Source organism: Caretta caretta, chromosome 10 (assembly GCF_965140235.1).
Source record: "Caretta caretta isolate rCarCar2 chromosome 10, rCarCar1.hap1, whole genome shotgun sequence".
Lineage (NCBI taxonomy): Eukaryota > Metazoa > Chordata > Testudines > Cheloniidae > Caretta > Caretta caretta.
In genome coordinates, this window is record NC_134215.1 from 60,923,225 (window position 1) to 60,940,813 (window position 17,589).

The following is a 17,589-nucleotide window of genomic DNA, read 5'->3' on the forward strand; positions in this document are numbered from 1 at the left end:
TTTGGGCTGTCTGAATGTTGGCACCATAAAAACATATCCCATTTCAATGTACAATTCTGGATTTATTTCAGTGCATCCATCTCCTCTAGGGATACCATTTTAAAAGCTCCAAATGAAGTGTGAGTAACGCGACTCACTTTGTGCAGCTGAAATCTCCTGTGGATATGTCTATCCTGCAATTGGAGGTGTGACTGCAGCTAGTTTTGGCACACTCATGCTAGCTTTAGCTAGCATGGCTGAAAATAGCAGTAAAGATGCAGCAGGGCAGGCTTCCACATGGGCTGTGCAAGCCCACCTGGAACCCAGGGTACACACTCACATCCATAGCCGACAACAGGGTCTGTGCCACATCATCACTCCAATTTTTAGCTATGCTAGTTAGAGTCAAGCTCACAATCATGCCTCCAATTACAGTGTATTCAGGTTGAAATTCGCCCCTGTGCAGAGGGCTAGCATATGTGTATAGGCTATCCACTTGGTGCTGAGGGCACTTTGTGGGCCTTGGCATGGACTGGATTTCACACACAATGAACTGAAAATATACCCCAAAGGTAAATCTCCTAAAGGTTGGCCTTACTGAGTATAAGAGGTTTATATAAATAGACATCTCTTCCACAAACTTCCAAAATAGGATTTTTAATGTGTTAAAGAACTTTAGTTCTCTAGCTTATAGAAATTTTAATTTTCTCCTCCTCAGCTGTGGAATCTATTTACGACTCTACAGTAATAAACATTCCTTTAAATGCCCTATGTATTCTAGTTTCTGTACTTAGCAGGTTAATTGGAGCATTACTGAATGCCTCACTCTATTTTGGACTTGCCAATGTGGGAAAAGCCTTTGTGTCCACAGAACTTTCAGTGCTATAGTCTCATTAGGCATTTTCTTTTTGTTTATTACATTCATACTTTACTTCCTTTCTGTGTTTTTCTTTAATGCGGCTCCAACTGCAGAAAATCATACTAGTAACGTGAACAGTAGTGTTTCTTTTTGTTAATATCACTGACAGAAGCGGTTTGGGGTAGCGCAAATCTAAATTTGTTTCTTTCAGAGATTACAGCTCTCACCATTCACTATATTTAACAGGTCCATCCATCTTTATAGTGAGGAAGGAACACATGCTCCATGCCAGTATCACCCAACAATAGCCAAACTAGTCCCCTTCATTCTTCATCCAAATGAGTAACACAACATAAACAGAGAGGAGTACACTATAATTTTTCTATTCTTATCAATTTCTTTTCTCTCTTTGGATGAAATGCACCTATGCACATTCTTAGCCCCCAGCTGTGCAAGGAGAGCCAACCATGCGGGCAGGTGTCTATCTGCATGGTTTTCTTTGCATGTTCAGGTCCCACTTACATCCTCAAAATGGATGTTAAGTGGGACTTAGTGGTGCATGGGGTTTGAGGTGACAAAGGGGTGAGTTCTGGAATACAAAGCAGTGTTTCTGAACTGGTAGGTAATGACCCCTGGGGGGTTACAAACTAATCAGGGACTGGGGTTTGCTAGGCATTGGACATTTTATTACAATTTAAAGCAAAGAAAATCTCACTACCCCGGTGCCCTTACCCTTCAAGGTCAAGTACTCTCTATCATCCACTGGAAACACAGACACAAATAAATTATATATGGTTATTTTTACTCTTACGTTTATAGTTGCACTTTTTTTTTTAACTTCAGCTGAGGCAATGCCAACCCAAAAATATGAAAAATACAGACATAGAGTACATCCCTCCATCTTAACACTCACATCTTATATGTGGGAAGTGGGAAACTGAATCTGAATCCCCCTGGACTTTGTGGAAGTTCAGATCAGTGTCCAAACTTCTTAGCAATGAGGGATGTAAGTTGTACAGATAGTAAACAATACATGGCAGATGTTAGTCACTTCACTCAGTGTACTACAGGATAATTACAAGAAAGAATCCGAATAGAACAGAACAGAATGACAAGTCATTATTAATCTTGTTTTGCATTTACTTCAGTGGGAGTTTTCCTGATTAAGCGCTGAATAAAAACTGAGTAAGGGATATTTGTCCCATTTTATTTAAATATGTTAAAAATAAAGAATAAATATCACTGTAACACTCAGTGCCGTAACTAGGCGTTCTAGTGCCCAGGGCAAGCAAATATATTTGCGCCCCCTAGTTTTTTCTCCCGCCACCATGGCTTTGCGCCCTGGTAACACTATGAACGTATTTTAAGCCATCTTCTCTTGCACATTAAGTTGTATGCAAAATAATACAAGGCAAGTATATTTTTAAGGACTGTCATCATGTTTATTTCATTCATGCAGTATCACAGGTAAATCTACACATGTTCCTATAAAAGAGTAACCCCCAGGCAATTCCTTAGCCAAAACTTGGCCCAAACAATTTACTTTTAATAATGTAAACACCACAGTTCTAAGTCGAATGATGATTAATGGTTTACCATTGAATGTGTTATGTTCCTGTCTGATATGTGTTTTGTCTAACAGTCTGTATTTTCCTTTGTGATATAACATTAATGATAACTCATTTTATCCCAAATCAGGGCTTGCAGATCCTTGCTGAGTTTCAAGGAAACAAGATTTAGAAGCAGCACTGTAACTTAAATTGGACTTTTCTGCTCTATTCAAATATTTATCTAGGCTATGAGAGCATTGATACGGCAATTAATTTCTCAGTGTGTCAACCCCTCATTTCTCATTTACTATATAACTTAATATTCAAGTAATAGAGATGGGGGTTCATAACTTACACAGACTATTTTCAGTGTTTTATGGTGTTTGAGACTAGTAACGCTATCAGAAACATAGAGGAGTTCTATAGAGAAATAATCTTACTGGTGCAATTCAAACACATGAGTAAAATGGATGAATCCTATATAAAGTAGTGTAATAGGAAATAAACATTGTTAGGTGGGCGAGTGTACTTTGTGAGTGCATTTGTTTTCAAGATGAGTAGTACAGGATGACTCAGGAGACCAGTAATAGAATTTTGGAGTCTTTCGGATTTAGGTCACTGGGTCAGAATGGGAACTAGATTGCGATTGTTGTTACAACACTGTAAATCTGCAGTAACTCTAGATTTTAGGCTGCGATCAGAATCTGATGATGGGTTATTAGTTACAGAAAGTCACTGAGGTTCGAAGGCAATTTGGTGCCTGATATGAAATATGCTGTTAGTCTCAGTTCTTAGAGAAGAAATGCCAGACTGGATCAGACCTGAGGTCCATTTAGTCCAGTATTCTGTCTCTGATAGTGGCTAGAACCAGCTATTTCACAGAGTGGCTAGGACCAGGTATTTCACAGGAAGATGTAAGAATCTTACAATACATCGATATGGGATAATCTTCCCCACACATTAGGTCTCCTAATCCACTATTGTTAGCAACTGGTTTAGGCCCTGAAACATGAGGTTTAATATCCTGTTAATAATTTTGTTAGCATTAACTATTATAGCTCTGGATATTCTTCTTAGCCATATAAATATCCAATCCCCTTTGGAATCTTGCTAAATTCTTGGCCACAACACCACCAGGAGGCAATGAGCAGCACCGTCTAATTATGCATTATATAAAAATGTATATCCTTTTATTAGTTTGGATTTGCTACCTTTTAATTTCATTGACTGTCCTCTTGCTATTGTGGGAGAACATAGAATCATAGAATCATAGAATATAAGGGTTGGAAGGGACCCCAGAAGGTCATCTAGTCCAACCCCCTGCTCAAAGCAGGACCAATTCCCAGTTAAATCATCCCAGCCAGGGCTTTGTCAAGCCTGACCTTAAAAACCTCTAAGGAAGGAGATTCTACCACCTCCCTAGGTAACGCATTCCAGTGTTTCACTACCCTCTTAGTGAAAAAGTTTTTCCTAATATCCAATCTAAACCTCCCCCACTGTAACTTGAGACCATTACTCCTCGTTCTGTCATCTGATACCATTGAGAACAGTCTAGAGCCATCCTCTTTGGAACCCCCTTTCAGGTAGTTGAAAACAGCTATCAAATCCCCCCTCATTCTTCTCTTCTGCAGGCTAAACAATCCCAGCTCCCTCAGCCTCTCCTCATAACTCATATGTTCCAGACCCCTAATCATTTTTGTTGCCCTTCGCTGGACTCTCTCCAATTTATCCACATCCTTCTTGAAGTGTGGGGCCCAAAACTGGACACAGTACTCCAGATGAGGCCTCACCAATGTCGAATAGAGGGGAACGATCACGTCCCTCGATCTGCTCGCTATGCCCCTACTTATACATCCCAAAATGCCATTGGCCTTCTTGGCAACAAGGGCACACTGCTGACTCATATCCAGCTTCTCGTCCACTGTCACCCCTAGGTCCTTTTCCGCAGAACTGCTGCCTAGACATTCGGTCCCTAGTCTGTAGCTGTGCATTGGGTTCTTCCGTCCTAAGTGCAGGACCCTGCACTTATCCTTATTGAACCTCATCAGATTTCTTTTGGCCCAATCCTCCAATTTGTCTAGGTCCTTCTGTATCCTATCCCTCCCCTCCAGCGTATCTACCACTCCTCCCAGTTTAGTATCATCCGCAAATTTGCTGAGAGTGCAATCCACACCATCCTCCAGATCATTTATGAAGATATTGAACAAAACCGGCCCCAGGACCGACCCTTGGGGCACACCACTTGATACCGGCTGCCAACTAGACATGGAGCCATTGATCACTACCCGTTGAGCCCGACAATCTAGCCAGCTTTCTACCCACCTTGTAGTGCATTCATCCAGCCCATACTTCCTTAACTTGCTGACAAGAATACTGTGGGAGACCGTGTCAAAAGCTTTGCTAAAGTCAAGAAACAATACATCCACTGCTTTCCCTTCATCCACAGAACCAGTAATCTCATCATAGAAGGTGATTAGATTAGTCAGGCATGACCTTCCCTTGGTGAATCCATGCTGGCTGTTCCTGATCACTTTCCTCTCATGTAAGTGCTTCAGGATTGATTCTTTGAGGACCTGCTCCATGATTTTTCCAGGGACTGAAGTGAGGCTGACTGGCCTGTAGTTCCCAGGATCCTCCTTCTTCCCTTTTTTAAAGATTGGCACTACATTAGCCTTTTTCCAGTCATCCGGGACTTCCCCGGTTCGCCACGAGTTTTCAAAGATAATGGCCAATGGCTCTGCAATCACAGCCGCCAGTTCCTTCAGCACTCTCGGATGCAACTCGTCCGGCCCCATGGACTTGTGCACGTCCAGCTTTTCTAAAAAGTCCCTAACCACCTCTATCTCCACAGAGGGCTGGCCATCTCTTCCCCATTTTGTGATGCCCAGCGTAGCAGTCTGGGAGCTGACCTTGTTAGTGAAAACAGAGGCAAAAAAAGCATTGAGTACATTAGCTTTTTCCACATCCTCTGTCACTAGTTTGCCTCCCTCATTCAGTAAGGGGCCCACACATTCCTTGGCTTTCTTCTTGTTGCCAACATACCTGAAGAAACCCTTCTTGTTACTCTTGACATCTCTGGCTAGCTGCAGCTCCAGGTGCGATTTGGCCCTCCTGATAACATTCCTACATGCCCTAGCAATATTTTTATACTCTTCCCTGGTCATATGTCCAACCTTCCACTTCTTGTAAGCTTCTTTTTTATGTTTAAGATCCGCTAAGATTTCACCATTAAGCCAAGCTGGTCGCCTGCCATATTTACTATTCTTTCGACTCATCGGAAGTTTCCTATCTACCTCCTCCAGACCATTCATTATTGAATATATTTTTATCATGATTTGTATAGTTTCTACGGTAACAATTTCAGTTTTTCCAACCTCCCTTCATATGCTTCCAATCATTCTGGCACTAATATGCATCCTTACTGGGCATCATGGACACCAGAGATTGAATGGCCATGGTGGTTCTCATCCATAGAGACAGGTTAGAGTCAAGGAATATCGGTGCAGCAGTATGGAGAAATTTATGCTAGTACTGTGGGTGTCCTGGGAATAGAGAACTTTGGAGTCCTGAAAGACTTTCACAAGTATTAAGTTCACTTAAAAATATAGTAAGTGAAATAAAATACTGTTATTTTATATATTATTTATTATTTGTATTACCACAATGCCTAAGAGACCTAGTCATGGATCAGCACCCTATTGTGTTAGGCACCTTGTAAATGGAACAAAATGACAGTTCTGTTCCAGATAGCTTAGAGGATAAGAGACAACAGATTGGCACAGACAGACCAACAGGGAACACATGCTGTACACACCTCTTGCATATCCATCTACTCCTGTAATGCAGTTTTTGATCTTTTTTAAAATCACATGAAACTTTCCGAGAAAAAGATAATATAATTTCGTAGGGAGTTCCCCCCCTCCCCATTTCAGACATGAGCCAATTTTGGAGGGAAAACAGGATAACTCTTAAGTCACGGAGGGAGGGATAGCTCAGTGGTTTGAGCATTGGCCTGCTAAACCCAGGGTTGTGAGTTCAATCCTTGAGGGGGACCATTTAGGGATCGGGGCAAAAATTGGGGATTGGTCCTGCTTTGAGCAGGGGGTTAGACTAGATGACCTCCTGAGGTCCCTTCCAACCCTGAAATTCTATGATTCTATGAATGAGGTTTAAAAAAATCCAGTTAGAAACATTTCAGCAATTGCTGTCTACAAACATTAATTATCAGGAGAAAAGAATGTAGCTCTCTGCCACTACTTACACTTCTCTACCCTTTTGTCCTCAACAGCTCCTCGTTCCCCTTCCAAATTCTTAGTCCCCTCTTACCAACACAAATCCATTCCACTTTTTCTTGGCCTCCTTCCCCTTCCCTCTGGTGATTTCTGCCCTCCCTTTTTGGACCATCCTTTTCATTTCTTGCAACTTTCCTTGTTACCACCTCCAGCCCTTCCATCCAAACCTGACACTCCATCCTACCCTCTTCCCGCTGGAATTCACACACTATCTCAAAAAAAGATCATTGCCATCCACTACCTTTCCATATCTTGCTGTATCTATCTCCTGGCACAATGATTAGGTAAAGGGCTAGCGGGAATAGTTGGGTTTGTTTTTTTTTTTAAATAAACTGATTGTATGCTTATCTCCTTTATAAGATACTTCTCCCCTGAGATTTTTCTTTGGGGCAAGGACTGTGTCTAATGTCTCATTTGGAAAGCACCTACCCCATTCCGGGGAGCATCATCATGCAGATGATAATAATGAACATCTGAGTGAATAGTGGATCCTGTGCATCTGATTTTTAATGTCAACACAGAGCTGCACAGTTAACCTATGGCTGCGTAATGAAGCAACAATACACAAATTAAACAATAATAATTCAGATAACACCCAGCAGATTTTTGTTTTCTAGTAAGAATCTGGCTGATACACTTTTAGCACCCTTTATAATGAAGCATTGACAAAAATATTGCAGCTCTTCATTTCCAACTCCTTAAATAGAGAGAAAAATCTCTTAAAATATGTAGAGATATGTAGAATCAGTAACAGCTATGAAATATGTAGAATTAGTAACAGCTATAAAGAGGTTGCTGCTTTAGGAGGAATATTAGAGATGTACTTGAGTGGGAACAGAACATTCACCATCCCTATTTGTTCATGGGAAATTGGAAGAGTTCCACTTTTACACAGCTGAGCTGATTACATTTTACTGCCCATTTAACAAAAAAGATACCAACAATAAATCCACAGTATTTCTATAAATGTTTGATGTGCCTCCCCGTCCTTCAGTTTTAGCCGGTACATCAGCCTACCATTGCTACTGTACATTGACTCTGATTTTATCAGATGCAAAAATTTGCAGAAATGTTTTTGATGCGGGACCCCTCAAAGCGCTATGAATGAATGGCAAATAATGTACTTTGGGCCTAATTCTAAAAGGTGATGAATTTTCTTAATTATCACTGACTTCAGTATCATGGGAGGTACTCTGAAACTGGCAAGATTGGCTCCTTAAAATATTATGATTTATACAGTTCCTAAAGAGATGAAGTATTAATATACAGCTGGAAATTGATAAAAAAAACCTGCATTTCATTCCAATTACGTATATGTAAATACCAATAACATGATCATTGCTAAGGCAATTGGATTTTGAGTACCTCACTCAAATCTTGAGGTCGTCTTTATTCAAGGAAGAAAACAAGTTTTACAAAGCAACTTCATTTTCACAGAGCAAATCATTATTTGAAGCTTGATTATTTGACCTGTAGCTTGGGATATGTCACATCATATTGTGTTAGTAACATCTTAAACAGATATGAAGCTTTTAAAGATAGCCTGCATGTTGCACAAAAGTTGCACATTTATACTGTAAATCATTTCTTTAGTGTTCTTTAAGAAGAATTAGATTTATGTCTTCAGACCTTTGTTTTAGCTAAAGAAACATATCACAATAAAATTAGAAGTGAAGAGCATTTTAAGGTTCACAATTGTCCGGGGTGGGTGGTGGGCATTGACTTCCCCTTTCATGTTATTCTAGCTAATAAAAATCAGGCTTTAAAATGTTTCTTGTATCAGTGTATAGTGATTCACACTGAACATAACGGTTTGAAAAAGAATACATTAATTTCTATTTAATTAGTAACATCAACACTTTCCAGATGGAAGGTCTGTTCTGGGTGGAAGATCTGTAAACCTTACTTGTGTGACTAATCAATTACTTCAAAGGAGCTACTTGACAACCTGTTTCACCAAAGCACCTCTGTATGTGGTTATGTCCCATTAAAGTCAATGGGACTTAAAGACATGCTTAAAATTAAGCACATGCTTTTCTGCGTACGAATGATTGCTGGAATGCTGCTTGAGGGGATTAGAATTACTCATTTGAATGAGATTTGCAAGTTTGGGACTTTAGGTATTGAAAGTGCATTGAAAAGAATATATTTTACAACCTTCTTGTGATTTATGGAATACTTTACACTATTTGCATATTGAAAGATTTAATGCAGAGTGTAAACTGAGTGCCAAAGCATAGTAGTTAGCATTATAGGGAATTATTAAATGCAAACATGGAAATTAGTCGGAAACTGTTCTTAGCCTTAGGAAACATAGTCAGGTATAATAAAAGATGCTTACTATCACAAACCTCATAAGAGAATCGCTCTCCTTCTTTCTTCTGCTCAGTGGATTGCAAGTCAAAGGCATTGGACAAAGACATGACACATTACAGACAAAGCACAAGGCACATTTTCTACAGAATGTTGTAGATGCAAACAAAACAAACTGGTACATAAAAAAACAAAACAAAATATATACCAGTACGAACATTCAAATCAAGCGGGCACTACAGAATGCAATATAAAACATCCAATATTGGTTGAACTTTACAGATCATTAGCATGTTTCTATGAAAATGCATTACTTGTTTCCCCAGACATTCCCAGTGCATTATATAGTTCTCACATGGCATTGCTTTTAAATAAAATATTATATTTTTTCAAACTCTGTAATATGTCTTATTTTTACATTTTGATTTTCTTGGCAAGCAGAAGCAAAGGCTATGGATAGGTTGCGAACATACCGCTAATGATCTCTAAGTAGCTGTGCAGTGAACGCAGGGAATTAAAACCACCTACCTCTTTTCCTCCCATAGACTCAAACATTTTCTCAAGCTGGACTCGCAACTGCTGGATATTGTTCATCAAGATACAGGGCTATAAATAAAGTATAGCATGTGTTGTTATATGAACAAACAGATACAAACAAACTAAAACATAACAGTTGAGAATGGCTAAAAGGAAGAAGTATAAGTAAAGCGATTCAAGATTGCAATATCTGGTTCTTTTTTGCTGGAAATCCATCTTCCTATTCCAGCATAAAACTGATACATTTATGTACTACAATGAAGTTAACATTTGAGATCTCAGCATATGAATAAATCAGGCAATTCTATAACAAACTAAATTATTCCACAGGTGCACAATTTTGCATTCCTTTAAAAGTGCTTTAATAATCTAAGCAATATTAGTCGCATAAACATGCCTTCATATTTTATTTTTAAAATACTATTGTTTAAACTTTACCTAGGGAGGTGGTAGAATCTCCTTCCTTAGAGGTTTTTAAGGTCAGGCTTGACAAAGCCCTGGCTGGGATGATTTAACTGGGAATTGGTCCTGCTTCGAGCAGGGGGTTGGACTAGATGACCTTCTGGGGTCCCTTCCAACCCTGATATTCTATGATTCTATGATTTTCACGTAAGCCATTGTCTTTTTTAAACTGTATGCCAAAGACTGAGGGAATCGCACTGCAAAAGATAGCAACTGCCAGATACAGAGATTAAATTAAACGGATTCTACTATGGAGGCTTTGTAAATTCGTATGGCTTTATTTACTACTTTGTAATATAAAAAAAATCTTGATAATAGAATTCTGTTTTGGCAGGATTACTGTTCCAGTGCATCTGCACATTACATTCAAATCTGCAAGAAATGAATTTCTATAATGCATCTATACTTAAACCTCACAAGAAGATGACGGGTGCTAACAGCAACCCACATGCATTTAAAACCCTTTTAGTCTGTGATGCAGCTCACTGTTGGCTGAAACATGGTTTGAGTAGACTAGGGTTCAGAAAAGCATTTAAATAATTCAGCAGCCTACTCTATAAAATCTAAGGGAACTCAGGGTCAGAAAGAAAAAGGAAACTGGAGAATAAAATAGAAGATCCTTATTTAGTATTCTTAACCCTTTCATCACTCAGTCTCAATAAAGTACAGTAAATTTTAGCACACTGTCCTGAGATTCTCATCTCTCTTCCTCCCCCAACAAGTGACTTGACCTCATGTAACTACTGAACCATTCTCCCCATCCCCGCCCACAAGAGGCAGCCACCCTATCCCCTTTATGACCTGCGCCTTTTTCTATCTGATATTGGTGCTGGATCCTTAAGGATTGAGTCAGAAAGAATGTGAAAGAGGGCACTCAGCACCAGTGAACTGGGGCATCTTGGATTGCATTCCAGTGAAAAGACCCCACCCCCAATTAGTTCCCCATGGAAATAAACCTGCAAACCCTTGAAAACAGCCAGTTTCTATCGTGAAAAATGTTTATTACAGCAGTGCCAACCAAGTACGTAGCCCCTTTGTTCTAGGCAGTGCACAAACACAGAGTACTAGAGTCTGTCATATCTTAAGGTTAGGGTACTGCAGTGGTTGATATTTCCATAAAAGCATAAGCAAAGCAACAGTGTTTAAAAGGCTGTTGACATTTCCTGGAAAACTTGAGAAACATTAACATTAGAAACAATTCTGCTTATATATATCCTAGTTCAATGGTTCTTCAGCTGACATCTGTGGAGCACTTGTGTCCAGGGAGCTACATCTGTTTTAATGGGGAAGCATGCCCAATCAAAACAGTGGGTAACTAACTCTGCCATCCAAGAAATTCCAGTTACTTGTGTATCAGTCTTCAAAGGAGCTCCACTGCTCATATTGCTGAATGGGAACTAAAATTTGTGAAAGAACCTTTCATTGTTGGGCGCCCTTTGGTAAATATTTAACCATGATCAAATCTGCAGATTACACTGAAATTCAGGGGATTTGGAGGATAGAACCCAAATACAAAATGAGCCAAACAGAGATTGTATCTGATCTCTTCTATTACAACTAGAATTTAAAGGTAGGAAAGGATTAAAAGCAGTGGGTAAGTGGAAAAGGTTATGGGCAAGGAGGACAGTGAATAATAAGTATAGACAGAGAGCAATAAATACACAAATAAATAACTAAATATGCCTATGAAACAGGTAAATATACATATGAATTATATATCTATACACACACCTGCATTTCTATATAACATTGTACAACAGCTGTGTATGTGTATACATACAAAATTTTAAATAATGAAAATAAAGTTTGATGCTGGATGAGAATATTATAGAATCAATGGGTCTGGGTTCAAAATAATTAGAGAAATAACAGTTTGTCTTACTGCCTCTCTATTATTTCTTTTTCAGCATATTGTGTTTTTAGGATCCATTACTACCAGACATAGTGCTTACTACTGTGAGAACTCCCAGGCCACAGGACTTCAATGGGGAGTATTCATGGTAATACACATTATGGCTAGCAGTAAGTGTTTGCAGGTTCATGTCATTCGTTTATTCACTTTTGGGAGGGACCTACCTTATTGTATGCAAGAAAAGCACCCACTATGTTTTGGGTACTATAAATACATAGCCACAAAGCTCTAAAGTCGCTGCAGGGAAGGTGCGGGGCTGGGACTGAGCCAGGAGGTCGCCCACATCAGAGTCTCTCTCTTTTAAGAGCATATTTGAGAACCACTGGTCATCTTTGTATGTCATTTCTGACATTACCTCCATGAAAAAAGTATACTTGTTACCTACTGCTTAGTTGTATTCATCTTCTTTTTGACACATCATTATTGCTTGTTTTGGAAACAATCTGTGATGTCACTAACAGATGATTATGATTTCTGATGGGGAATACAGCACATGTATTTCTTTTAAACCAGGGGTTCTCAAACTTTTTTCTTCTGAGTCCACTCCAACATGCTATAAAAACTCTACGGCCCACCTGTGCCACAATAACTGGTTTTCTGCATATAAAACCAGGGCCAGCATTAGGGGGTAGCAAGCAGGGCAGCTGCCTGGGGCCCCACGCCACAGGGGCTCCTGTGAAGCTACATTGCTCAGGCTTAGGCTTTAGCCCTGGGTGGCAGAGCTCAGGGCCCTCAGCTTCAGCCCCATGCAGTAGGGCTTCAGCTTTCTACCCTGGGACCCTGGATCCCAGCAAGGTTAATGCTGGCCCTGCTTGGCGGCCCCCCTGAAACTTCCTCACAGCCCCCCACGGGGTGCCCCGGACTTCGGGTTGAGAGCCACTGTTCTAAACAACTGCCAGTGCTCTTGGCAATAAAGGAAGAGAGAAGATAAATACATTGAACAAGTATCAGGTGAATTGTTCCTAATGAGACAGTTTTCAAAGTTTCCTCTGAGATCATAGTTGCTTATTAAGGGCCTGATCCTGTACCTGTTAATTCACTGGCAAAATTTGCATTGACTTCAATGAGAGTAGATCTGAGGCTCAAAAATGTTCCCAGTTTATTGCATATGTTGAACCTTAGAATTCTATTTATGGCACCTTACAGGAGTCAGACAGCCAAACAGAACAACACACAAAACTGAATACCAAGCACAATGCATAAAACTGAAATATGTTCATAAACAGTGACAGGCTGTGGGGAAATATGATGATACATTTAATAAAGAAGTACACACCATAGAAAATGTACAGCTATGTCTATTTTTTATTTGAAAAGTTCCTGTAAATTTTATTGAATGGAATTAATAAAATGGTCCTAAAATAAATTTGATAACTTTGCACTTAACTACAATCATAAAGCAGTATTTATTTAAATCTCTTCTAGCAAATGAAAAACAGGAGATGGCGTTTTAGTATAACTTGGGATCACCAAATCAAATGAAATCTCATCAATCTAGAAATATGAATTTCAAATAGATGATTTCTAGTAAAAATAAGTTATCTTTCTATAAAGTCATTTGTTGTAATCCTTTATGCCTTTTCTCCGTCACAAAGCCATAATGAGAACAACCTTATCCAAAGCCTTAGCAAAGATTAGCGTTCCAGGGTGACTTCAGAAATCAATCACTTCAATGATGAAAAAAATCCCATTGGAAAGACTAAGAGGCAACACAAACAGTGTGATTTGATGACCTAACATTAGGTATCAGAGTCCTAATTTGAAATGAACTGTAAGTACAATACTACAAATCTTAATTAACTTGCACACTACATGTAAAATGCAATTGGCTATGGCAACATATTGGGCCAAACCCATATATAAACAACCGTCTGGAGCAGGTGGGCTGGATTACTGACAGATGCAGGAGGGGGAAAAACAGGGGATGCATTCACTCCCACATCACGGGAGATACTCTGCCCCAAGGTATTTTCAGCTCAGTGGCTCCTGTGGGAGGTAGGGAGAATCCATGTAAAGACACACAACATTTGCATGTGTATATCTATATCTACACTGATTGCTTATTTCCGCTACTTATGGCAATAGCTCACAAGATGAAGAACCTTGACTGAACCATGAAAATGACCTGCTGGGCAAACTTATGACAACATGGTATTCTGGTATGTTGTGAACTGACTAGCTGCATTTCTTGGCTGCCAAGCCTGGCTTGCTGCTTAGTGTCTTCTTTCTGATGTAAGCAAGATTTAAGCATTGCCAGATGCAAAATGTGTGGAAATCTCCTTATGTATGTCTTTTTCAATATGTTTTCGGTAGGAGCTCCAAAGATGAAGATATTTGAAGTAGAAAGGGAGTCTGAAATATGACACATCCATATGAATAAAATTCATTCCCTTGTAGAAATATTTATATAAAACCACTGCCTAAAGTTACAGTTTTCTAAACTCTCTCATTACTCTTAGTTTTATTTACTGACATTATATTAAATGTAATTGCATAGTAAGCAAATAATATTTAAGTCTTTTTCCACCATACATATCGCTATGGTTTGGTAGAAAAATTAATATTTCAAATGTTGTCTGTGGTGGTTAGAAGAGGAAGGAACCAAGGACTGTTGCTCTTTAGCTATTAGAGAAACAAGGTGGGTGAGGTAATATCTTTTATTGGACCAACTTCTGTTCGTGAGAGAGACAAGCTTTCAAGCTTACACCAAGCTCTTCTTCAGGTCTGGGAAATGTACACTGCGTACAGCTATTTAGCTATACCATATTTCTGATTTCTTTTGTTGTATATGCTGGTGACCTTTGGATTGTGATAATATCAAGCTCCGGTGACAACGAGGGCATATTATTTCCATTTTTCCATTTATTCATTTCCAATCTCAGTTCCAATCTCACCAACATAGTTCCTCCCCCAGTTCTATGTGTGAAAAAAATAATTTGTGCTCCAGTTTAGTTCTCAACTTTCATAAATCTATAAAAGCGTTCTGAACTTCTGGGTTTTTGAACAACAGCTTTTCATTTTCTCAAAATCTTTTACTTTAGCTTAGTTTAGGATAGTGGGCCCAGTCCTGCCAGAAGCCAAGATTCTCCTCCAAACACCCTTAAGTTGTCTAGACTCTAATGGGAGTTGATGTGCAAAGAACCTCACAGAATGCCCACCCCATTCAGGGACGGTTTGCTGGGATCAGCAACGGGTGAGACCATCCTTCTGTGCTCTGGGAGGATTTTCCTGTATTCTGAGTTTCATGTGGCTGCTCCCTATTTGTTCTTTGCCAGTCCCCTGCAGTACCAAATAGGACAATTTGTATGCTGTGGCTGGTGGCTAATAGCTCTGCTCCCTCTCTAGAAGGGACTGGGAGAGGGTTATTTACTGCAGGACTTTCCTGGTTCTCAGCATCATTTTGCTGAGCTGTCTCTTCCCCCGGCACTGGTTCCCGCACATCCTAGTTTGTTATTGCTATGACCAGGTGTCCTGTGGGCTTTCAATTTCACCTGACCACCTTTTAGGGGTTGAGAAAGGATTCTCCAGGACTACAGACTAGCCATTCAGTCTGGGATTTTCTATCTCCCCAGCACGGCCCAATCTTTTGAGGCTGGAGAACACTGTCCCTTTAACAGCTATGTATTTCTCCCAAACATTGCTGTTGGTCCAGGAACAATTAACATAATCCCATACCTGTGCATAAAGATGTGACAGGTAAAGGCCAGGTCCTGCAAATGACTTTGACTGGTTTGAACCTAAATATACGGACAGAATAAGGTACCTCTTGGGTTGCACCTTAGTTACTCAAATGAGGACAAAGTAGTACATAGTTATGGTATATGCCAACTCCTGCTGAAGTACTCATTGGGCAAGGCCCAGCAAGGCCTTTCCTGGGTGTATTGGTCTTGATGGCACAATAGTGACACCACACACTGGGTCAGTTTGCTGCAAGGGTGTTCCTTGGTTATGTTAAGTCGTTAATAATATTGTAACGCTTATTTAACTGCACTGTCTGTGTCTTATTTACTGCTGTGTCCATTGGGCTTGTCATGCAAGAATTCTCTGCAGCCAACAAGACAGCACATTAGTTTACCATTCTTTTTCACTACTGCATGGAGAAGGAGAAGATGGGTGGAGGTGAGGATGTGTCATATTACAGTCATTTATCATTTACTGGGATTTAGGAGAGAACAATATAGGATTCTGTCACACACAAAAACCTCCTTAATTTAGAGCTAAGGTTTTTGGGTGCAAATCTCCATCAACGTAATCACTTCAAATATAGGAAATCACCAGTTTCTTCCACACTTCTCTGTGCATAGTATTTCTCCTTCTAATATTAATTTCCCCTTTCTTCCACCAACCCCCATCAGTTGTTATATTACAATGTAAGTAATCAAGGAAAATAGGTTATCCTCTGGGAAAAAACCTCTCCCTTTTTCCATTCATTTTCTTGCAATAAAAATGATCATATTTCCAGTTAATATAATAAGACCTCTAAGTGCACTTTTTAAAGACAGAAATAATATCAGAAATAATATTAGTATTTTTTAAACTTTACTTACCAAAATTTCTTTATCACAGTATGAACTGAAGTCATTTGAAATAATTGCAGCATACTGAAGAAGCACTTTGTTGATAGTCTGGTGTGGAAAAGGAAATGTTTAATTGAGATACATAATCATGTAACAGTCTCTGAAGAATGGTAAGTAAAAATACAAAATAGTATTCAAGTGAAAGTAGAGGCTTGTTTTCAAAGCAGATAATATTTGTAAATGATAGAAAATTGTCCTGGATTAAATTTACAAAATTTTAGTTTGCATTTGCTTAGAAAATTGGAAAGGTCACATTTTAAATCCCTTCACAATGGATAATGTTTCTTTTTTAATGGAATGTAATTTTCTATAACAGAAATACTTTGCATTTAGTTATACTGACATTGAGAAGTAAGAACATTGAGGGGCTCTAGTTTGTGCATTGTGCAACATGTACTAAGCAGAACATTAGTGATGCTCAAAATCCTCTAGGGTGACAACCTACAGATTAAAATGTAATGGAAAAATAAGAACCAAAGGAGCAATGTTTAAATATCAGCAATGTGAACGTAATCCTCAACAATCACGTGAATATGTACTTTGTTTACAGACTGAGAAAAGTGATGAAAGCACAGAATTATGTGTAAATACAAACTATTTCTTAGCCCTTGGCACTGTCATGGAATTTTAAAGCTTGCAAGACTGTGGCAATCCAAGTAGAAAGTTGGCCTTACACAATGTGTAAGCTTATCAAACAGCAGATCAATAAACCTAGAAAAAACAGGTGGCTGATCCACCCCTAGCTGTTCAAACTTGCCTTCAAATATGATAGAGAAAATTACTTTTGGCCTTTACTTGAAGTGTGATATTTCACTTGCACACAGCACCACATTTTCCAGATAGGTTTATTACAACTATAGTTAAGGCTCTATAACAAACCCTGCTTTTCAAGTATATCTACAGTGATCACCCTGTATTAGCAGTATTACCTCTACCTCCTTGTAGTTATTATTCTAGGAGTTAAGAGAAATACTGTAAATACTCAGGTGATATTATTTAATTATCTAAGGCAACTGGCAAGTCTTTAAGGGCGAACCCTGTAAACTCAGCTGTTAAATACCTGCAGAAGGTGAGAACTTGACATGCAAGGTCTCAGCGGTGGAGTCTA

The 17,589-nt window shown here is 39.2% G+C and overlaps 1 protein-coding gene across 2 annotated transcripts in view; it reads right to left on the reverse strand.

Moving 5' to 3' along the window:
* Nucleotides 1–17,589, reverse strand: part of UNC13C (unc-13 homolog C) — a 405,344-nt gene that overhangs the window by 84,087 nt on the left and 303,668 nt on the right. The window contains exons 22-24 of one of the 2 annotated variants that reach the window (XM_075133069.1): nucleotides 16,452–16,529; nucleotides 9,522–9,599; nucleotides 9,032–9,061 (exon numbers count right to left, since the gene is read on the reverse strand). In XM_075133069.1, coding sequence (XP_074989170.1) covers nucleotides 9,032–9,061; nucleotides 9,522–9,599; nucleotides 16,452–16,529 — 186 coding nt within the window. The remainder of the gene's footprint in view (nucleotides 1–9,031; nucleotides 9,062–9,521; nucleotides 9,600–16,451; nucleotides 16,530–17,589) is intronic. The other variant, XM_048867013.2, reaches the window with a different exon arrangement.